Source organism: Anomaloglossus baeobatrachus, chromosome 5 (genome assembly GCF_048569485.1).
Source record: "Anomaloglossus baeobatrachus isolate aAnoBae1 chromosome 5, aAnoBae1.hap1, whole genome shotgun sequence".
NCBI classification, from domain to species: Eukaryota; Metazoa; Chordata; class Amphibia; order Anura; family Aromobatidae; genus Anomaloglossus; species Anomaloglossus baeobatrachus.
The window spans coordinates 40,661,263-40,684,964 of NC_134357.1; the positions used below are offsets into that span (position 1 = coordinate 40,661,263).

Genomic DNA, 23,702 nt, shown 5'->3' on the forward strand with positions numbered 1-23,702 from the left:
AAAGAGACACAGAGTTCACATCCAGCCTATATTACTGGAGAGACATACAGCTCACATCCAGCCTATATTACTGGGAGATACACACAGACCTCACATTCAGACTATATTACTGGAGAGACATACAGCTCACATCCAGCCTATATTACTGGGATACACACACAGAGCTCACATCCAGCCTATATTACTGGGAGAGATATACAGAGCTCACATCCAGCCTATATTACAGGGAGAGATATACAGAGCTCACATCCAGCCTATATTACAGGGAGAGACACAGAGCTCACATCCAGCCTATATTACTGGGAGAGACACACAGAGCTCACATCCAGCCTATATTACTGGGAGAGACACACAGAGCTCACATCTAGCCTATATTACTGGGAGACACACAGACCTCACATCCAGGCTATACTACTGGTAGAGACACACAGATCTCACATCCAGCCTATATTACTGGGAGAGACACACAGAGCTCACATCCAGGCTATATTACTGGTAGAGAGACACAGAGCTCACATCCAGCCTATATTACTGGGAGAGATATACAGAGCTCACATCCAGCCTATATTACAGGGAGACACACAGAGCTCACATCCAGCCTATATTACTGGGAGAGACACACAGAGCTCACATCTAGCCTATATTACTGGGAGACACACAGACCTCACATCCAGCCTATATTACAGGGAGAGACACACAGACCTCACATCCAGCCTATATTACTGGGATAGACACACACAGCTCATATCCAGCCTGTATTACTGGGAGAGACACAGAGCTCACAGCCAGCCTATATTACTGGGAGGGACACATAGAGCTCACATCTAGCCTATATTACTGGGATAGACACACAGCTCATATACAGCCTGTATTACTGGGAGAGACACAGAGAACTCCTATCCAGACTATATTACTGGGGGAGACACAGAGCTCACATCCAGCCTATATTACTGGGAGACACACAGACCTCACATCCAGCCTATATTACTGGGAGAGACACACAGAGCTCACATCCAGCCTATATTACTGGGAGAGACACACAGAGCTCACATCCAGCCTATATTACTGGGAGAGACACACAGAGCTCATATCTAGCCTATATTACTGGGATAGACACACACAGCTCCTATCCAGCCTGTATTACTGGGAGAGACACAGAACTCATATCCAGACTATATTACTGGGAGACACACAGACCTCACATCCAGCCTATATTACTGGGAGAGACACACACAGCTCACATCCAGCCTATATTACTGGTACAGACACACAGAGCTCACATCCAGCCTATATTACTGGGAGAGACACACAGCTCACATCCAGCCTATATTACTGGGAGATACACACGGAGCTCATATCCAGCCTATATTACTGGGAGAGACACAGACCTCACACCCAGCCTATATTACTGGGAGACACACAGAGCTCACATCCAGCCTATATTACTGGGAGAGACACACAGAGCTCACATCTAGCCTATATTACTGGGATAGACACACGGCTCATATCCAGCCTGTATTACTGGAAGAGACACAGAGAACTCCTATCCAGACTATATTACTGGGGGAGACACACAGAGCTCACATCCAGCCTATATTACTGGGAGAGATATACACACAGACCTCACATCCAGACTATATTACTGGGAGACACACAGAGCTCACATCCAGCCTATATTACAGGGAGAGAAACTCCCTTGAAGAGAGAATTCTAAAACTTGGATCATGCCACAAACTGCATATCGGGGGGTCTGAAAATGAATGAAGATTGCAAACTGAAACAGTGCAATTTCTTTTTCGCTCCTAATTGGGAGACCCAGACAATTGGGTGTATAGCTACTGCCTCCGGAGGCCGCACAAAGTACTACACTTAAAAGTGTAAGGCCCCTCCCCTTCTGGCTATACACCCCCCCGTGGGAGCACGGGTCCCCCAGTTTTTGCTTTGTGCGAAGGAGGTCAGACACGCACGCATAGCTCCACTGTTTAGTCAGCAGCAGCTGCTGACTATGTCGGATGGAAGAAAAGAGGGCCCATACAGGGCCCCCAGCATGCTCCCTTCTCACCCCACTTTCTGTCGGTGGTGCTTGTTAAGGTTGAGGTACCCATTGCGGGTACGGAGGCTGGAGCCCACACGCTGATTCCTTCCCCATCCCCATTAGGGCTCTGGGCGAAGTGGGATTTTACCGGTCTCCAGGCACTGAGACCGTGCTCCATCCGCAGCCCCTGGAGAAGCCGCTGGATATGGAGCTGAGTATCGTCAGGGACATGGCCCTGCTCCGTCAAGGTACTCTGTGTCCCCGTGCATACGCGCGCACACCGCAGCATTGCTGGGTGTGTTAGTGCGCCGGGGACAACAGCGCTGCTGCGCTTGTGCCATTTCCTCACTTCAGCTTAGCTGAGTGGGTAGACTCAGGGAGAACGGTCGCGCCGGCCGCTGGGACTGCGACGCGGCTGGGACTTGTGGTGCGCCGGGGACTTCCGCGCTGACCGTGCATATATCACGGCCGCGCTTATTACTACAGTCCCCGGCTTTTGCGGCCTAGTTCGTTCGTTCCCGCCTCCGCACCTGCCAGTCAGGAGGAGGGCGGGACGCTGTACAGAGCATCAGCGCTGAGGGCTGGAGTCTTTTTTACATACTCCAGCCCTCACACCAGGCACAGTAGGACGCAGTTTCCCGCACTTTGTTTGTGGCACGCCCACGGTCCGCCCCTCTTCACAGAACGCCGGCAGCCATTCCTGCCTGCACGCTGAGCTGCAGAGGGGAGACGGGGAGACCCAGACACGGGATTCTACGGCCTCATACCCGCTGTTCAGCGGGCGGTAAGCAGCCTCAAAGGCTCACCCCCACTTGTGCCGTTTGTATACTGAGTATTTTGTGTTTGCAAATACTTTGTACTGTACGGTCGCTGGTGATTCTCGGCTACACTCCCTCCTAGATTACAAGGAGGCAACAGCATGTCGTCCGCAAAACGCAAGGGTGCCAAGGCACAGACATTATATGCTGCCTGTACCACATGTGGGGCTGCTCTACCGGCAGGTTCCACTGACCCCCATTGTGTGCAGTGCTCGGCCCCTGTGCAACTTGCACAGCCGGGGCCTCTGCTGGACGTGACCCAGGGTGTACCACCTGTGAATGCTGTCCAGGTGACAGGAACGGAGTTTGCAGCTTTTGCTGACAGATTGTCTATGACCATGTCAAAGATTCTTGAAACATTGCAGTCTAGACCAGTAACTCAGACCATGGACACTGTGGCATCATTGCTCCCTGGTCCCCCTCAGCTGGAACACTTCCAAGCTCCGGGGGTGTCACATGCACCCCAGGGTGACGATTCTGACTCGGACGACAGTCCCAGACAACCTAAGCGGGCTCGTTATGAGGGGCCCTCAACTTCGTCTCACTGGTCAGGATCCCAGCGGGACGAATCTATGGGTGATGAGGCGGATGTAACTGATCAAGATTCTGATCCTGGGACCGCTCTCAATCTGGATACACCGGATGGTGACGCCATAGTGAATGATCTTATAGCGTCCATCAATAGGATGTTAGATATTTCTCCGCCAGCTCCTACTGAGGAGGAGGCAGCTTCACAGCAGGAGAAATTCCATTTCAGATATCCCAAGCGTAAATTAAGCACTTTTCTGGACCACTCTGACTTTAGAGATGCAATCCAGAAACACCACGCTTATCCTGAGAAGCGGTTTTCTAAACGGCTTAAAGATACACGCTATCCTTTTCCCCCTGACGTGGTCAAGGGTTGGACCCAGTGTCCCAAGGTGGACCCTCCAATCTCCAGGCTTGCAGCTAGATCTTTAGTTGCAGTAGAAGATGGAGCGGCACTTAAAGATGCCACTGACAGGCAGATGGAGCTCTGGCTGAAATCCATCTATGAAGCTATTGGAGCGTCGTTGGCGCCAGCTTTCGCAGCCGTATGGGCACTCCAAGCTATTTCAGCTGGGCTTATACAAGTCGACTCGGTCACACGTACATCTGCCCCGCAGGTGGCACCATTGACCTCTCAAATGTCTGCATTCGCGTCTTACGCGATTAATGCTGTCCTGGACTCTACGAGCCGTACGGCGGTGGCGTCAGCCAACTCCGTGGTTTTGCGCAGAGCCCTGTGGTTGAGAGAATGGAAGGCAGATTCTGCTTCCAAGAAGTGCTTAACCAGTTTGCCTTTTTCTCGTGACCGATTGTTTGGGGAGCGTTTGGATGAAATCATTAAACACTCCAAGGGTAAGGATTCATCCTTACCTCAACACAGACAAAACAAGCCCCAACAAAGGAGGGGTCAGTCTGGTTTTCGGTCCTTTCGAGGCTCAGGCAGGTCCCAATTCTCCTCGTCCAAAAGGACTCAAAAGGATCAGAGAGGCTCAGATTCTTGGCGGACTCAGTCACGCCCAAAAAAGACAGCAGGAAGAACCGTTACCAAGACGGCTTCCTCATGACTTTCAGCCTCCTCTCTCCGTATCCTCGGTCGGTGGCAGGCTCTCCCGCTTTGGCGACATTTGGCTGTCACAGGTCAAAGACCGTTGGGTGAGGGACATTCTGTCTCACGGGTACAGGATAGAGTTCAGCTCTCGTCCTCCAACTCGTTTCTTCAGAACTTCCCCACCGCCCGACCGAGCCGATGCTCTGCTGCAGGCGGTGGCCGCTCTAAAGGCGGAAGGAGTGGTGACTTCCGTTCCTCTTCAGGAACAAGGTCACGGTTTTTACTCCAATCTGTTTGTGGTGCCAAAGAAGGACGGGTCCTTTCGGCCCGTCCTGGATCTAAAGTTGCTCAACAAACACGTAAAAACCAGGAGGTTCCGGATGGAATCCCTACGCTCCGTCATAGCCTCAATGTCTCAAGGAGATTTCTTAGCATCAATAGACATCAAAGATGCTTATCTTCACGTGCCGATTGCGCCAGAGCATCAACGTTTTCTACGCTTCGTTATAGAAAGCGAACACCTGCAGTTCGTAGCGTTACCTTTCGGGCTGGCAACAGCCCCTCGGGTCTTCACCAAGGTCATGGCAGCAGTAGTAGCTGTCCTGCACTCGCAGGGTCACTCCGTGATCCCGTATTTGGACGATCTACTTATAAAGGCACCCTCTCAAGAGGCATGCCAACACAGTCTGAACGTGGCACTGAAGACTCTCCAGAGTTTCGGGTGGATTATCAACTTTTCAAAGTCAAATCTAACCCCGACCCAATCACTAACATATCTTGGCATGGAGTTTCATACTCTCTCAGCGATAGTGAAGCTTCCACGGGACAAGCAGTGCTCTCTGCAGACAGGGGTGCAATCTCTCCTGCAGAACCAGTCCCACTCCTTGAGGCGCCTCATGCATTTCCTAGGGAAGATGGTGGCAGCAATGGAAGCAGTCCCTTTCGCGCAGTTTCATCTGCGCCCTCTACAATGGGACATTCTCCGCCAATGGGACGGGAAGTCGACGTCCCTCGACAGGGATGTCTCCCTCTCTCAGGCAGCCAAGGACTCTCTCCGATGGTGGCTTCTTCCCACCTCATTGTCAAAAGGAAAGTTGTTCCTACCCCCATCCTGGGCGGTGGTCACGACAGATGCGAGCCTATCAGGGTGGGGAGCAGTGTTTCTTCACCACAGGGCTCAGGGTACGTGGACTCAGAAAGAGTCCACCCTTCAGATCAATGTTCTGGAAATCAGAGCAGTCTATCTTGCTCTGCGAGCCTTCCAACAGTGGCTGGAGGGCAAGCAGATCCGGATTCAGTCGGACAATTCCACAGCGGTGGCGTACATCAACCACCAAGGGGGAACACGCAGTCGGCAAGCCTTTCAAGAAGTCCGGCGGATTCTGACGTGGGTGGAAAACACAGCATCCACCATATCCGCAGTTCACATCCCAGGCGTGGAAAACTGGGAAGCAGACTTTCTCAGTCGCCAGGGCATGGACGCAGGGGAATGGTCCCTTCACCCGGACGTGTTTCAGGAGATCTGTCGCCGCTGGGGGATGCCGGACGTCGACCTGATGGCGTCACGGCACAACAACAAGGTCCCGGTTTTCATGGCACGGTCTCACGATCACCGAGCTCTGGCGGCAGACGCCTTAGTTCAGGATTGGTCGCAGTTCCGACTACCTTATGTGTTCCCACCTCTGGCATTGTTGCCCAGAGTGCTCCGCAAAATCAGGTCCGACTGCCGTTGCGCCATTCTCGTCGCTCCAGACTGGCCAAGGAGGTCGTGGTACCCGGATCTGTGGCATCTCACGGTAGGACAACCGTGGGCGCTACCAGGCCGTCCAGACTTGCTGTCTCAAGGGCCGTTTTTCCATCTGAATTCTGCGGCCCTGAACCTGACTGTGTGGCCATTGAGTCCTGGATCCTAGGGACCTCAGGTTTATCTCATGATGTTGTTGCCACCATGAGACAGGCTAGGAAACCATCCTCCGCCAAGATCTACCACAGAACGTGGAAGATATTCTTATCTTGGTGCTCTGCTCAGGGAGTTTCTCCCTGGCCATTTGCATTGCCTATTTTTCTTTCCTTCCTGCAGTCTGGGTTGGAAAAAGGTTTGTCGCTTAGCTCCCTTAAAGGACAAGTCTCTGCGCTATCCGTATTCTTTCAGAAGCGCCTGGCGCGACTTCCTAAGGTACGCACGTTCCTGCAAGGGGTTTGTCATATCGTTCCCCCTTACAAGCGGCCATTGGAACCCTGGGATCTGAACAAGGTTCTAATTGCTCTCCAGAAGCCACCTTTCGAGCCTATGAAGGAGATTTCCTTTTCTCGGCTTTCACAGAAAGTGGCTTTTCTGGTGGCGGTCACGTCTCTTCGGAGAGTGTCAGAGCTGGCGGCGTTATCTTGCAAATCTCCCTTCCTGGTGTTTCACCAAGACAAGGTAGTACTGCGTCCAATTCCAGAGTTTCTTCCCAAGGTGGTATCTTCCTTTCATCTCAATCAGGATATCACTTTACCATCTTTGTGTCCGCATCCAGTTCACCAATTTGAAAAGGGTTTGCATCTGTTGGACCTGGTGAGAGCACTCAGGATCTACATTTCCCGCACGGCGCCTCTGCGCCGTTCGGATGCACTCTTTATCCTGGTCGCTGGTCAGCATAAAGGGTCGCAAGCTTCCAAATCCACCCTTGCGCGGTGGATCAAGGAACCAATTCTTCACGCCTACCGTTCTGCTGGGCTTCCGACTCCTTCTGGACTGAAGGCCCATTCTACCAGAGCCGTGGGTGCGTCCTGGGCATTACGGCATCAGGCTACGGCTCAGCAGGTGTGCCAGGCGGCTACCTGGTCGAGTCTGCACACTTTTACCAAGCATTATCAGGTGCATACCTACGCTTCGGCGGATGCCAGCCTAGGTAGACAAGTCCTGCAGGCGGCGGTGGCCCACCTGTAAGAAAGGGCTGCCTGACAGCCCGATCACGAGGTATTCTTTTACCCACCCAGGGACTGCTTTTGGACGTCCCAATTGTCTGGGTCTCCCAATTAGGAGCGAAAAAGAAGGGAATTTTGTTTACTTACCGTAAATTCCTTTTCTTCTAGCTCCAATTGGGAGACCCAGCACCCGCCCTGTTTTTTCTTAGGGTATTTGTTTTTCGGGTGCACATGTTGTTCATGTTGATAAGTTACGTTCTCCGATATTGTTTATCGGATTGAATTTGTTTTTGAAACAGTTATTGGCTTTCCTCCTTCTTGCTTTTGCACTAAAACTGAGGGACCCGTGCTCCCACGGGGGGGTGTATAGCCAGAAGGGGAGGGGCCTTACACTTTTAAGTGTAGTACTTTGTGCGGCCTCCGGAGGCAGTAGCTATACACCCAATTGTCTGGGTCTCCCAATTGGAGCTAGAAGAAAAGGAATTTACGGTAAGTAAACAAAATTCCCTTCTTTATTAACGAACAGTGACCACTTTGTTTTCCATATGAAAGGTCTGCATAGCTTTTAAGCTCAACGGAATCTTCAAAAGAGAAAACATAGAAATTCTCCACAATGTTCCAGTGCCTCCAAAGCCTGTAAACCTCCATAACTGCAGCTCATTTACAGTAACCTGCATCCGATCCAAGTCTCCTGTATGAACATGATTCAGAATCTCCCCGGTCGGGTTTAAGCTGTGCCTATAAAGCACACGGGCACCAGTTATCCACAAGATGGCAATATAAACCCGCCATATCTCACCCAGCCCCACGCCACATCCTAAAGAGATGCTTGTTTAGTGTAATTGTCCAAAACTGGTAATTGTTTCTGCTCTCCAGTGTCATGATATTTCATCAGCTTAAGACTTTATCCTGCGTAATATAAGGAAACCTGCACGTCTTTCTCTTTTATATACACTGTATTCGCTGCCAGGATCACTAATCTGCAGAGGTAAATGAGTTTTATGTACGGGGCCCTGTCATCAATTCTAAGCAGCTCGCTCTTTATCGAGGCACGCGGAGGAATAGATCAGGAGCCGCAGAAGGAGACACAACCATTGTGTACCAGCGAAGCCCCCATACTGCACGTCTTATCTGACGAGGGATCTCTCCCCCTTCCCCCCCCCCTAATGCATAGGGCCTGCACATGGCTTATAAAATTAGAGCGATTCCTGGGAAAAGGGGGCGATCATCACACTTGGACGCATGAGTGCTTTCCTGCAGAGGAAAGAAAAAAGCTGACCATAGAAAAGAGCAACTATCGTCTGTCCCCGACCTGTCCTGCATTACATAGAGGGCACTGCAAGGAAACTGAACATTTGCTCCCAGCTTTCCCCATAGGTTATAGCTGATTGGTGACTGTCCCAATAGAGGACAGTTTTGTTTGTTTGGTTTTTTTGGGGTTTTTTTGGTTTGGTTTTTTTTTTTTTAGGGGTTTTTTTTTGTTTGTTTTTTTTTTTAGCATATTGGTTAGAGAACTATCTAAAAAGTAAGTACAGAGGAACCTTGGTTAACGAGAACAATCCGTTCTGGGACTGTGCTTGTTAACCAAGTTACTCGTTCAGCAAAGCAAGATTTCCCATAGGAAATCATTGCCATGCAGACAATTCCTTCCACAACTTCTTCAATGTCCCATCCTGGTCCCCTATTCTGTCATTCCACACATGCACAAACACACAAATGCACACAAACACGTACAAACACGCACAAACACACAAGCATGCACGCACACACACATATTATGCTCACCTTACCTTCCGTTCCATTACCGGCCTGCTGGATCTTGTAGTTCGCCGGTACGTGATGTGTATCGGGTAACCAAGGCGACCGATGCCGGACCTTCCGCTCCCAGTGCGCTGACTTCAAAGGCAGGAGCCGCTTGCCTCTGATTGGACAGCTGCCTTTGAGTAGCGCCTGACGGGGGAAGTTCCTCCCTCGTCGTGATGGTTACTGGATACACATCCTGTAGCAGCGAACTACAAGAACCATGAGGCCGGCGATGGAACGGAAGGTAAGGTGAGCATAATGTGTACCTTCCGTTCCATCGCCGGCCTCCTGGGTCTTGTAGTTCACCGCTACAGCATGTATCTGGGCAAGCATCACGATGAGGGAGGACATTCCCCTGTCAGCCGCTAGTTAAAGGCAGCGCGCTAGCCAATCAGAGGCAAGCAGCTCCTGCCTTTGACGTCAGCACGCTGGGAGCGGAAGGTTCCGGCATCGGTCGCGATGGTTACCCGATACAGAACATACAAGTTCCAGGAGGCTGGCAAGGGAACAGAAGGTAAGGTGAGCTTATGTATGTGTGTGTGCGCACGTGCGTGTTTGTGTGTGTTTGTGCGTGCTTGTCTGTGTTTGTGTGGACTGCAAGTGCGGGTTAGAGCGCGGTGGATGTACGGAACCGGAAGTGTGTGCGGTGAGTATTTTGCTCGTACAGAAAGCTTTGCTCGTTAGGCGAAATTCTCGCTAGCTGGGTTACTTGTTAAGCAAGGTTCCACTATTGTCCAAAGCAGAGAACCCTTTAAATGGTCTGTCGGGACCTGCATACATAAAGGAAATGTAGTTAACATTCACATATTTTGTTCATCTGTATCTGGGTGGGAAAGGAATTGGTGATGACTCTTACATCTGCCACAATATGGTCAAAATCTGCGCCAGCGGGCCATTTTAACACTGCAAAGTAATTGTTCAAATGTAATTCCCAAAATCTCAGGTTTTCCCCCTTTCTTACCAGATAGAGGATAACATCCTGATTTTTGGAGGGACCACCGAGATTTCTGCAGAGCTCCCTCTTGAATGGAGTGCATTTGCTTCATTCATTGTCAGTGTGACTGTCGAAAAGGCGCTGTACTGCATTTCCAGCAGTCCCATGGCTAATGACCGGGCACATGCAATCCTTCCTTACATTTAAGACCAGAGCCTCGTTCTTGCGATCACTGGAGGTACCAGCGGTCGGACCCACAGGGACCAGTAAGTTATCCCCTGTCCAATTATTTGAGCGTTCCCCCCCCCCCCCCCCCCAAAACTACAAATTATTTTCAAATAATCTTACAGGTAAAACTGTACAATTTATCCTGTTAATTGTCTCAATTTGGCATTAAAAGAACGAAGGTTAATGTAAGTTTCACCAGTTTTTGGCCTTTTATACTAATATTGTCATCCAGTTTTCCCAAAATATTAAAGTTTTTAACTTTTTATTTAATATTTTGACAAGAGGTGCACAGATTTCTCTTGGCATTTTTGTTTCCAATGGGGAGGGGGGAGAAAGCGGCTTCAGGACTTCTCTGGCGGCTGCTTATCTCCCTGAAGAATAAAAGGATCATTTGCTGAAATTCTAACCTCAATGTTTCTCTTCCTTGAAAAGTCAGGAGGCCCCTAAAGACACCAGATGGTCATCGATCCCCCCCCGAAATGCATTTTATAGGGGGTTTTACCCCTAAGCTCATGTCTAATGCAGGCACTAACCGATCTGTGATTTCTGTCTTCCAGTAATCCCGCTGATGAGGAGGCCTCTCTGAAAAACTACAAGCAAGTCTACTCCAGTCTGTTACGGGCTTCGACCAACAAGTGCTCCACGCTGAGCGAGCGACTGAGCGTCCTCATCAACGTCCTGGATCAGCTCACACCAAAGAGCGAGGAGAATGAGACTGCCGTTCAGTGACGCACCATACCAGGCGGATGGACGGACGCCGTGCCTTGCTTACACCGGAATTGCTGGCCTGTTCCACCCGCTGCTTTCTTCTCACCATCGTTATGATGTGTGAGATTTTCAGGGAAGTGATGTGCAGGTCGCTCATCCACACACACTGACCGGCGGCCACGCGTCCTGCAGGGGAGTTGTGGGACGTAAGACTTTTCCCTCTTCTTTAGTCTCTGATGACATATTCGCCCCTGAACTGCTTACCTGTTTTTGGGTACACAGTTCACAAGCAGCTGCACCAAACAAAAAAAAAAAATCTATGGCTCTTTTGTAGACATTCTGAATGTGCAAAAGTCTGAACTTAGGGGGAAATAATAATACGCTGTCTATTACTCCTGAAGAGGCACCAATGGTGGCGAAACACCAACAAGGTTGGTGCCTTTTTAAGCGGGTTAATCCCGACATTAAAAGTTATCTAGAGGATGGGTGTCAACTTGCTGACTAGAGGATCTCTCAATACTGGGACCCCCATAGACCTGGAGAACAGGGCTCTGACATGCCCATCGGCGTGGTATGAGAAAACACAGTTCAGCACTTAACTTTTTTCGGTGGTCCCTTACAGGGGAATATGAGCAATGTTACACGTGTCAGCTACCTGCCAGTGGAGGATGTCAGAGCCCCATGCTGAGGATTGTTGGGGGTCCCAGCTGTTGGACGTCAGCAAATTTATCACATATCCTTTGAACAGGTTCTAACTTTTTTTAAAGTAAAAAAAAATAAAAATGGAGGCTTCATATACATTTGTACCCAGATGAGAATACAGTCATATGAAAAAGTAAGGACACCCCATGTAAAGGATGTTCATTTTTTAAGATGAGTATCTATCCATTTTCTCCCTTCTCTACAGAGGATTATTTTAAAGGTCACCAATCACCAGGATTTTCCTATATACCCTAAAGCCAGTGCTATACTGGTATTATCAGGCTGATTCTATACATACCTTTAGTGGTCAGCTCAGATGTATAGGTTTTGAAACTGAAGCAAGTAAAATTTGTAAAATGTTCAGCTATTTGAGTAGCAGCAGCTGCTGATAGCTGGGTTGGGTATTCACAGTGATTCCTGCCCCCCTGCCTATCCATCCTCCCCCTGTTATTTATGGTAATTCTATTATAGAATCCTTTTACTAAGTGACTAGAAGGACCTGTGCTGATGTCATACCCATGTGACCAGATGGGGTGGGGCCTCAGCCAACAGAAAAATAATCTTGCTTCCTGATATGAGCTATGTTGGCTGAGGCCTCACCCCTTCTGATCACATGGGTATGACATCAGCACAGGTCCTTCTAGTCACTTATTTATGCTAATTCTATTACAGAATCATTTTACTAACAGGGGGAGGACAGACAGGCAGGGGGGCGGCAATCACCAGGAATACCCACCCCAGCTATCAGCTGATCGGCAGCTGCTGTCATTCAAAAAGCTGATGATTTTACAAACTTGACTTGCTTGTGTTTCAAAACCTATACATCCGAGCTGAGAACTAAAGGTATGTATAGAATCAGCATGATGGTGCCAGTATAGCACTGGATTTAGGTTATATAGGAAAATCCTGGTGATTGGTGCGCTTTAATAGATATAACTTTTAACATGCATCTTACATTTTAGAATTCCGGTTTCGCCACCATGCTTTACACATCTGTAACTTTCTCTTTTCACCATCTGTCCAGAGCACAATATCTGAGTTGGGGTATGGCATGGCTTCTATACAACCTGTGTTCAGGTGATCCACTTTGAAACCATCAGCACAGTTTGGATGGGGTGTCCTTACTTTAGTCAGATAAACGTATGCTGATATTGGTAAATGTATTGTTTCTATGCAGGCACAGAGCGATCCGTACTGGACTTTCCTTTAGGTTCAATAGTCACATGCCATTTACTTGCCATGTGTTGCTTTTTTCCTATCGGCCCATGAAGGATGATGGGGATGGGGGGGGGACATCAGGGACATCTTGGATGATGCAGCTTTGTAAATCGATAGAATACGTTTTTTTTCAACCTGCAAATGTGAATAGCTTGTTATTAAATAAAGTTCTGATATTTTATTTATTAAAATTGCTGTAGTGATTGAATATGACCACACATCTGCTGGAAGAATAATAATAATATTTATTCACTTATATAGCGCTATTAATTCCACAGTGCTTTACATACATTGGCAACACTGTCCCCATTGGGGCTCACAATCTAAATTCCCTATCTGCATGTTTTTATATGGGAGGAAACTGGAGAACCCGGAGGAAACCCACGCAAACACGGGAAGAACATAGAGTCCTTGCAGATGTTGTCCTTAGTGGGACTAGAACCCAGGACCCCAGCGCTGCAAGGCTGCAGTGCTAACCACTGAGCCACCGTGCCGCCGAAGAAGAGGTTCTGCAGCAGTTATGAGGGCTCTCACAAACAGGCGGATTCACAGGCCCCCTAATGTGAACAGAGCCTTAAGTGGGAAAGTTTCCTTGTTGTGTCTGTTTTCTAAAACACTTGTCTTCTCCGCCATGAAGTGTATAATGTGACGATCTCGGCCGGGGATAGTGGAGCACTTGTCGCGGGCGGGGAGGGAGCCGTCGCCGCTGCGCTCTCGCTGGCGCTCGTGTCCGGCGCTGCTGCTCAGTGGCTCAAGTGGTGGGCCGGATCCGGGGACTCGAGCGGCGCTCCTCACCCGTGCAGTGAAAGGGGTGATTTGGGTTTGGGGAGTTGGTCCGTGACGCCACCCACGGTTTGTGGTGAGGTTGGGACACCACCGCTGCTCTGGACGGGGATCCCGGGAGCGATGACAGGGTGCAGCCGAGATGTTTCTTTCCCCTCCGTGGGTAGGGGGATTTGGTGGGCCCGGTGAGGTGACGGGGAGGCAGGGTTGGCGAGGTGCAGGGTCGCGGTGGCAGCGCGGTGCCAGACGGCACGGTGGTACTCACTCAGCCAATGATGGATACAGAGTCTCCGGTAAAACAAACGGCTGGATGGATGGGTCCCGCAGCCGGCTGCTGTGGTTGCCCCGGAAGGTTGGTGGTGGCTGCCTTTCCCTGCACCTGTTGTGTATCTTCGGTCCCGATGGCTTCCCACCGGTAACCCGCTCCCCAGCTTGGATATGGGCCGGAGGAGCCCCTTTTGCCCGCAGGCTCTTGCCCTGGGAATTCTAACTGTGGCGGTTGTTGTATTTCCCTTTCTCGGTTTGGACGGTTGCCTTCAGTCGGGTCTTTGTTGCTAGGAAACCCCGGAGGTTCCGGTCGCTAACGGATTTGACCGGTTTAACGGCGACTCCAAGCCTGGTCAGGGTCCGTCGGCCCTGCCGGTTTGTGCTGGCTTCTCTTCGCTCCCCGGTTCGGTACCGGCGGGCCACCGCCCGTCCCCGGTCCTACGGTTCCACGTTGATCGGCCTCTCCTGCAGACGGCCACCACCGTCTGCCAACCTAGCTCTCTGTGCCCGGGCCACATATCCGGACACGGTCAGTCTGCTCCTTTACTACTCCGTCTTACTCCTTCTCTTTCACTCTCCCTAGCTGTTCAACTCCTCGACTACACTGTTCTGACTTCCTTTCCCGCCTCCAGGACTGTGAACTCCTCAGTGGGTGGGGCCAACCGCCTGGCTCCACCCCTGGTGTGGACATCAGCCCCTGGAGGGAGGCAACAAGGATTTGTGTGTGACTGATGTGCCTATCTCGGGGTGTAGGGTGTGTTGTTGCAGTACCTGTGATGACCTGGCTTTCCCAGGGCGCCACACACTGATAACCATTCCCTGCATCTCGCTAATGCCTCATGCCGTATGGAGCAGCCGAACATTTACGTCCCATAAAAGCAGATTTTCCTTTTCTTAGAAGCCGTTCCTCCAGATCGCACATTATTGGGAGAAGCTGCCATTTGTAAACCAGAGAATAAAGCTCTTTATAACAGCTTGCGTAGCGGCTCCGGCAACATTCAGCATTTTTCCTTCTCCATATGGTGCAGGGGTGACATTTCCCTTATTTCGGGGCGGGCAGCTGAATGTATTAATAGGGAACAGTCACGCAGGGTTGTATTATCACTAGGCGGCTCTTAATGTGACGCCGTAAAAATGGAATGAATTCTCTCGCTGCGACCTTGTATTTTCCCAATATCAGCAGGTTCTCCGGAGGCTTTTAGAGGTGAACGGCTCCCGTACATGTGAGCGGAGAAAAATTCAGACCTGCTTAAAGGGATATTCCAATATTTTATGTACCAGTGTGTGTTAGGTTATGTGCCCACGGGAGATTACACTTGCTGATTTATCTGCGGAAAATCCGCGGATTTTCTGCATTTTCCAGATAAATCCGCAGGTTTCAGCGTGTACAGACACTCCCCATGTTATCCTATGGGACATGGGCAGTGCTGTGTCCATGTTGTGGATACGTGCGGCTGCGGATGTCCCGCAGCCGCACGTAATTGCATGTCAATGCTTTCTGCGGAATTACCTGCGGAAATCCCGGCTTTCTACTATGGAGAGATACAGGCCGGGACTTCTGCAGGTAAGTCGCAGGAATGCCCGCAGGTTTTCTGCAGCTATTTCGCTGTACTACCGCAGCGGCTGTACTTGCGGATATTTCCGCAGGTACAAACTCCCGTGGGCACATAATACAAAAGTTAAAGTCGGTATACTGTGCGACTGGGGTACAGGAATATGGAGGCTACTGCGGCTTAAGGTGGTCATATGCCTAAGATATCCATTGGCCAACAGCTAAGTCTTAGACACGTGTTCCTAGTAAACGGCTGTCGAACCAACTCTGAAAATGTCAAGTCTGTTCTAATTGCCCATTCCTTGTGTTTTTTTTTTTTACTCAAACATTAGCGGTCCGGGAAGAGTGAGGTTAGCCCTGTAGACATTTAATGATCTAAAGGCCCCATGTACATGAGATTAACATCAGCCAAACTGATATCTAAGGGTTCTGCTGAAAGTCTGGGGGGCTTCCTGATTCTACCAACAGGAGAGGGTAGGGGCGGACACAGAAAAGTATATGAAGTCCAATAATGTGTTTGAGAAGTTGTGTGCTGCTTTGGAAGAAAACTGTGGAATTCGGGATCGCTGAGCCATAGTTTAGCCGACAGTTCTCTAAAGTGGATGGGCTTAGGGCCGTTTCACACATCCGGCATTTCGCCGGATTGATGGATCCGGCACCCTCCAGTACACTGTTAATACTGTACAATGGCATTGGGGCATGTGACCGGAGGATGCCGCGATGCCATTGTACTGTATTACACTGTACTGGAGTCTGCCGGATCTGGTGAAATGCTGGATGTGTGAAACTGCCCTTAACTGTTCCACTTAATATTGGCAAATTTGGTTGCCAATCATCCAATCTGTGTGGGCATTTTTAGGGCTGTCCCTTGTTGCCTGCGTGCAGTACATGTCCATTGGTGGCGCATTAGGCCGGTTTCACACATCCGGCTTTTCTTCAGTTTGTCGGATCCGGTGCGCTCCCATACAGTGTATACAGTACAATGGCCGCGCGACAATCTCCGGTCACGTGCTTTCATGTGACAAGGAAGTTGCAGCGCGACCATTGTACTGTATACACTGTACGGGAGCGCGCCGGATCCGACAAACTGAAGAAAAGTCGGATGTGTGAAACCGGCCTTAGTGCGGTACGTGTACCATAGGGCGATTTAATTCATTTGTATAAGGGAACAGATTCTGCAGTGATGTGTGCTTTTACCCAAAATGAGCACAGCTTATAAATGACTGCAAGATTTTGGAATTAACGCTGCTATTCATATGTGAAACTCTTCAGCTTGCGCAATCCTCCGATTTATGGTAAAGCTGTACGTTGGCGCAGTTTAAAGCCTCAATCCATGTACTTACTCCTTTGATGGTTTGTGTTGAGACAAGAAACATTTCTGGGATAAAATATATTTGGTGACTTTATTAGTAAATACAACATTGCATTATAACTTTTATAAGTAGAAAATAAATAATTTTAACAGGACAAAAAGCAAAACCATAGAAGTTTTTGTCTTACAAAAAGGACTAATGTAGCGGCCATAAGGACCTGCTGTGTCTGTACAAGCAAGAGCAGACAATCCTCCCTATTGTCATATAACCTGTATCCATAGCACAAACCATGTACGGTACACTGGAGATCAAAATTAGAGAACACTAAATGTTGTGGTCATTGTATCATCCTATGTGATTATATCCTGACATGAGGAAATTTGCAGTATTTTAAGCTTATTTTATACATTGAATTTATTCCAAAGCCCATAATAAAAATGTAAATGAGATAAATCAAAAAGAAAATGGATCAGAATTAGAGAACACTTTCAGATCCCTGCAAGGTATTGGAGTTAATCTGGCACCTGGTGCCAATTTCCTTTAATTATCTGACAAGCCCTATGTAACTGGCGCCTAACTTTCCAGTTTGAACTAACTTTTCAAAAATGGTGTGCTGTTCTAAAGTGACTGAAACCCTCCGGCAGAAGGTTGCCCAGATGAAAGCCCAAAGGGGTGACCCTATCAGACATTGCAAGAGAAGTTGGTTGTTACAAGTCTGTGATTTTGAGAATATTGCATCATTACAACATCATTAACTCTTCAAAGTCCTCCAAGAAGGCTGGTCGCCCACAAAAGACAAATACAAGCGAGGACAATATAATGTGGAGAATCTCCATGGGAAATCGTTTCAACACTACAGCTGGAATTGCTCGCCAGTTCCGCACTGAACAGGGTAAGGATCTGTTTCATTATACAGTGTCATGACGTTTAAGAATATTTGGACTGAAAGTCCACTCTGCAGTAACCAAACCTCTCATTAGCAGAAAGAATTAAAAGGATAGCCTCCCCTTTGGTGAGGAGCATGTTGTGTGGAAAGAGAAGTGGCCACAGTTTATTTTAGTGATGAAAGCAAGTTAAATTTATTTGGGTCTGATGAGAAACCAAATGGGGAAAGATTGAACCAAAAGTGTGTTTAGAAGTCACTAAAAGGTGGTGGAGGAAGTGTCATGGTTTGGGGAATGATTTCTGCAGCAGGAGTTGGACCTCTCATACAGATACACGACACAGTGAATGCAAGTGTAGATCAGAACCTTCTTCAGCAACACATGGTTCCTTACTTGTGTTCATCACTCAATCATCAAGCAATTTTCATGCAGGACAATGCCTCCTGTCACACAGCAAAACGGGTAAAACCGTTCCTTGAAACAGAAAACAATAAAATGGCCAAAGCCCAGAGTCCTGATCAAAAACCAATAGAAAACCTCTGGAAAATCCTTGGTGACAAAGTTATGGCCAAGAAACCCACAACAAAGAACTGTGGAAGAAGAGTGGACCAAAATCCCACCAGAGCAGTGTGAGAGACTAGTGATGTCCTGTGGCCACAGATGTGCTGAAGTCATTCACAGCGACGGCCGGTGCACGTCCTACTGACTGTTGTTACCTTCAGAAAATGTACTTATCTTTCTCTGTGCTACAGTCATTGCTGTTCTCTAATTATCATCACATTTTGGGCAAAATAAAGGTTTTATGTTGATAAACTTTGGATCTTTTGTAAACCCTGTTCTGGTAGCATGGTGCGCCCCTTACAAAAAAAAAAAAATTACATTTATTTCAGAAAAAGGCAAGTGATCATACATTGTTCTCTAATTTTGATCTCCAGTTTATATGCCATGAACGCCGTCTGATACATTGTCATTTTAAGTCATGCCCGCCATATTGTGCTTACATCGTAATCAAGCCTAAAAAGTGATGCAAGATTTTTGGCCCTTTTTTGTGCCAAAGTCTAGGAGCAAACAAGTGGCTTATCCCCTTTCATAATCAATAGGAAGTTCCAGGTCACAATTTTAATAAGGATGAGTGCACGTTACATATATCAAACCACTGCTCCGAGATCACCTGCTGAGGAAACAGCCCGTTGAGGGGCAGAGAAGGGTTTGTCCGCCTGTCCTGATCACTGACCGCTCTCCAGAAGTGCTTCCCCTTGAATAGAAACAGGGACGAGTGGCTATAGGAGTAATAGGCGGCGTCAACATTAGTCCGGGGATGGTTGTTTCTAACAACCGCAGGAAAAACCTCCTCTATTTTCTTTGGAAAATTTGGAACCACAAGATTTTTGTTTACATCAAAGGCAAAAACCTGCGAATAAAAAGGGGATTTTATTATCCACACAAATTTCAGTAAAAAGTTTAAGATCTGATCATCACCTTTAATGTCCGGATTTTTGTGGTCTTCACTGACTGTCATATATCGGCTTCATATCCGGAGTGATTTACCCATTATGTGCTTTCCCTTCCAGCTATGGCCAGTTTTCCCTGAGACTGTAGATACTTTCCCTCCTCTCCATACTGTAATTTGCTGTGTACAAGCCCCTATTCTTAAGGCCTCATTCAGACATCTGTTTTTCACGTATATTTACTATGAGATTTTCTGTCCTAAAACTCATCCACTATACACTGTTAGCTGTTAAGTTTTGGGGTTTTTTTGTTAAATGGTCCAAAAAAAGAGAAAAAACTGAGGCTGTACATTCATGATCCGAGTCACTGATTAAAATCATCCATATAAGTCTATGGGAGCATAAAATTACAGACCGTACACGGATACCATCTGTGTGCAATTCTTGTCCTGTATATTTAGATTTATTTATATGTATATAATACAGTTGAAAGCTAATTTCCTTCCAGTCTCTATGAAGACACAGCTGCAGCTTTATCTCTCCGCTCTCTATACAGACATCTGCTTGTTTTTCCCTCCACTCTCTATACAGACACAGCTGCAGCTTTTTCCCTCCGCTCTCTATACAGACATCTGCAGGTTTTTCCCTCCACTCTCTATAAAGACACATCTGCAGGTTTTTCCCTCCGCTCTCTATAAAGACACATCTGCAGGTTTTTCCCTCCGCTCTCTATACAGACACATCTGCAGGTTTTTCCCTCCGCTCTCTATAAAGACACATCTGCAGGTTTTTCCCTCCGCTCTCTATAAAGACACATCTGCAGGTTTTTCCCTCCGCTCTCTATACAGACACATCTGCAGGTTTTTCCCTCCGCTCTCTATACAGACACATCTACAGGTTTTTCCCTCCGCTCTCTATACAGACACATCTGCAGGTTTTTCCCTCCGCTCTCTATACAGACACATCTGCAGGTTTTTCCCTCCGCTCTCTATACAGACACATCTGCAGGTTTTTCCCTCCGCTCTCTATACAGACACATCTGCAGGTTTTTCTCACTATCTGACATGAAATCAGAATAAACCTTTCCCATTTTAGGTCAATTAGGAACCAAAATTATTTATATTTCCCAAATGCCAAATAATGAGAGAGAGACTGTCTAAGGCATTTTTCCTACTTTCTGAAAAGTAAAAAGTTTACATACATTTCATTAGTATTTGGTAGCATTTCCCTTAGTGAAATGTTTTGGATCTCCTTCCACAAGCTTCTCACAATAGTTGGTGTGGAATTTGGGCCCATTCCTCCTGACAGAACTGGTGTAACTGAGCCATGTTTGTTGGTCTCTTGCTCGTTCCGGCCTTTTCAGCTTTGCTCATAAATTTTCAATAGGATGAGATCAGGCCTTTGTGATGGCCACTCCAAAACATTTGACTTATCTTTAAGCCACTCTGTAACCAGTTTGGCAGTAGCTTCAGGACATTGTCCATTTCGAAGACTCCTTTCCGCCTAATCTTTAAGTTCCTGGCTGATGTCTTGTGATGTTCTTCAGTATTGCCACATAATCTTCTTTCCTCATGATGCCATCTATTTTGTGACGTGCACTAGTCCCTCCTGCAGCAAAACAACCCCACAACATGATGCTGCCTCCCCCGTGTTTCACAGTTGGGATGGTGTTCTTAGGCTTCAAAGCTTCTCCCTTTTTCCTCTAAACATAACGATGGTCATTATGGCCAAACAGTTCAATTTTTTAGTTTAGTCAGACCAGGACATGTCTTCAAAAATTTAGGTCTTTTTTTTTTTCCTGTGTGTGTTTGCAAAGATTAATCTGGCTTTTTTTCTGTTTCTTTTGGAGTAATGGCTTCTTCCTGGCAGAGTGGCCTTTCAGCCCATGTTGATACAGTACTCGTTTCACTGTGGATAATGACACAATCTTACCAGCTTCCGCCAGCATCTTCACAAGGTCTTTTGCTTTTGTTCTTGGGTTGATCTGCACATGTCTGACCAAAGCACGTTCATCTCTGGTACACAGAACTCGTCTCCTTCCTGAGTGGTATGATGGCTGGAAATTCCCATCTTGTTTGTACTTGCATATAATTATTTGTACAGATTGAACGAGGCACATTCAGGAATCTGGAAATTGCACCAAGAATAAACCAGACGTGTGCAAGTCCACAATTCTCTTCCTGAGATCGTGGCTGATTTATTTTGACTTTCCCATGATGCCACACAAAGAGGCAGTGTGTTTCAGGTGTGCATTAAAATACATCCACAGGTGTGTCTCTAATTAACTCAGATGTTGCCAATAAACCTATCAGAAGCTTCCAAAGTCATGATATCATCATATGGGCTGTCCCATATTGTATAAAGGCATAGTACTCTTAGTGTATATAAACTTTTCAGAAAGTAATAAAAATGCCTTAAAACATTCTCTCGCTCTCGTTATTCTGGCATTTGGCAAATATAAATAATTTTGGTTCCTAATTGACCTAAAAAGGGAAAGGTTTATTCTGATTTCATGTCAGATAGTGAGAAAAACCTGCAGATGTCTGTATAGAGTGGAGGAAAAACCTGCAGATGTGTCTGTATAGAGAGCGGAGGGAAACACCGGCAAATGTGTCTGTATAGAGAGCGGAGGGAAAAACCTGCAGATGGGTCTGTATAAAGAGCAGAGGGAAAAACCTGCAGATCTCTGTATAGAGAGCGGAGGGAAAAACCTGCAGATGTGTCTTTTTAGATAGTGGATGGAAAATTCTGGTTTCAACTGTAGATATATTTTGCTCATAAGAGCAAAAATGTACATTTATTCATTTACAACAGTGCAAAATTCACCAAATGAATAAAAAAAAAATATTTTTTCCTCCCTGACCATTGCTAATAACTATGCCACTCAAAGACTTATGAAGTACAAATAAGTAATACTTTGGTTAGATTTACTTTTAAAAACTCCTCACTTTATAGGAACAAAACTATAAAGCTAAATGTCAGAACCCAAGTACCTGGCACCGACTTGCCAGCGAGACACTCCAGGCAGCGGTAGATACTCCTAATTAGTTAGTATATTGGATGCTTATTGCAAAGTGCACATCCTCAAGGCGGTAGCTGGTGCGGTTCCAAGTCTTAATGACACATTGTAAGGAGAAGCGCTGAGGTCTGCCAGGATCCCACCCAGCACCGAATTTTCATCTGGCATAAAGAAGCCGGAACAAAGCTGTGAAATGTCTTATGGCATTAGCTGTTTATCCAAAATCCTATACAACCCTCCCATCTCCTTAATGTGGGTCCCATCACATCCCATAGATATAGCAATTCTTTTTACATGGGACAATTGTCACTGTTGTTCTGAATTCAACGTTGGTTTTCTTTTTTTCCTACTCCTCTCTGTTCCTGAGATATGGCCCCTGCTTCCTATTTATGTAAATCTTGTCTTCTTAGCTAAGTGGGCGGAGTCCTTAGCTCTTTGTGGGCGTGTTCTTGAGAAAAGACTAGATTTACATGCAAGAAAGACACAACGATATCTCTGGAAGTAAGAGGCGCAGCAACAAAAGATCAAAACTCGCCGGCTTCAGATAAACAGCTGCATTTAGACCATGTTATAAATGACATATTGATGGAAAATAACACATCCCCTTTAAAAGGTCTGAAGTACATATTATATATGCACAACATCCCGGATTTGTGTGCATCCTCCCTTTTTATGATTCAAAACACATTTTGGTTATTTTTGGTTGAAGAATGGGCTGTGGCCTAAATGTGCCTCTGCCATGTTTGCATGTAAGTAATGGTTGGTAAGTAGCAGGTGATGAAGGGCCATAAGTTTGGGGGTAAGTCTGCAGCAATCAAATGAATAGGGCTGTGCTTGCAATACCAGACACGGCTCATAGACAAAGGTGTATCTGCTGCTTTTCCTAAAACCATACATACAGTGTGTCCACCCATATCCTGTCCACCGCCATTAACTTGAGAACGGCGGCAGCTATATGCATAGAAGTGGTGTCTAGGTATAGTAAATTAGCCGTGTGCTACGCAATGAAACCACCTATAGCGCCACCTGGTGGAAAACAACGGAGTTAGCATTTTTAGCTCGAAAACAGAACGAGATAGAGAAAAAAAGTGAATTAAAAAATTGTAGGGCAGCATCAATTCAATACGAATCGACACCTTGCATACAGAAATACTATCATTAGAACGTGTAAAACTCACAAGGCTGCGGACGTGAAGTGATACCTCATGGAGACCTTCCTACAAGTCATTGGGTATGGTGGCTGTGTGGAATGATCCCCACGCTCACCTGACCTGACCCCATTGGACTTCTTTCTGTGAGGTCACATCAAACAGCAGGTGTATGCGACCCCTCCACCAACATTGCAGGACCTACGACGACGTATCACAGATGCTTGTGCAAACGTGTCACCTACCATATTGCACAACGTGCAGCCAGATACAGTATGCTGTGCAGAGGCCAGATGTGCATTGCAGCTGACGGGGGCCACTTTAGCATCAAAGTTAAATGAGTTCCATTCAATGTT

The 23,702-nt window shown here is 47.3% G+C and overlaps 2 protein-coding genes across 4 annotated transcripts in view; one reads left to right on the top strand and one right to left on the bottom strand.

Annotated features, from left to right (window-relative positions):
• The window catches only part of EDRF1 (erythroid differentiation regulatory factor 1), a 182,963-nt gene extending 170,983 nt beyond the window's left edge, over nt 1-11,980 (top strand). For all 3 annotated transcript variants that reach the window (XM_075348435.1, XM_075348437.1, XM_075348436.1), the window contains one exon: nt 10,862-11,980. In XM_075348435.1, coding sequence (XP_075204550.1) covers nt 10,862-11,033 — 172 coding nt within the window. In that variant the 3' untranslated portion in view covers nt 11,034-11,980. The remainder of the gene's footprint in view (nt 1-10,861) is intronic.
• Nucleotides 11,981-16,938: 4,958 nt separating this feature from the next.
• Nucleotides 16,939-23,702, bottom strand: part of MMP21 (matrix metallopeptidase 21) — a 45,798-nt gene continuing 39,034 nt past the window's right edge. Inside the window, exon 7 of the mRNA XM_075352247.1 lies at nt 16,939-19,142. Within this exon, the coding sequence (XP_075208362.1) occupies nt 18,843-19,142 (300 nt within the window). The 3' untranslated portion in view covers nt 16,939-18,842. The remainder of the gene's footprint in view (nt 19,143-23,702) is intronic.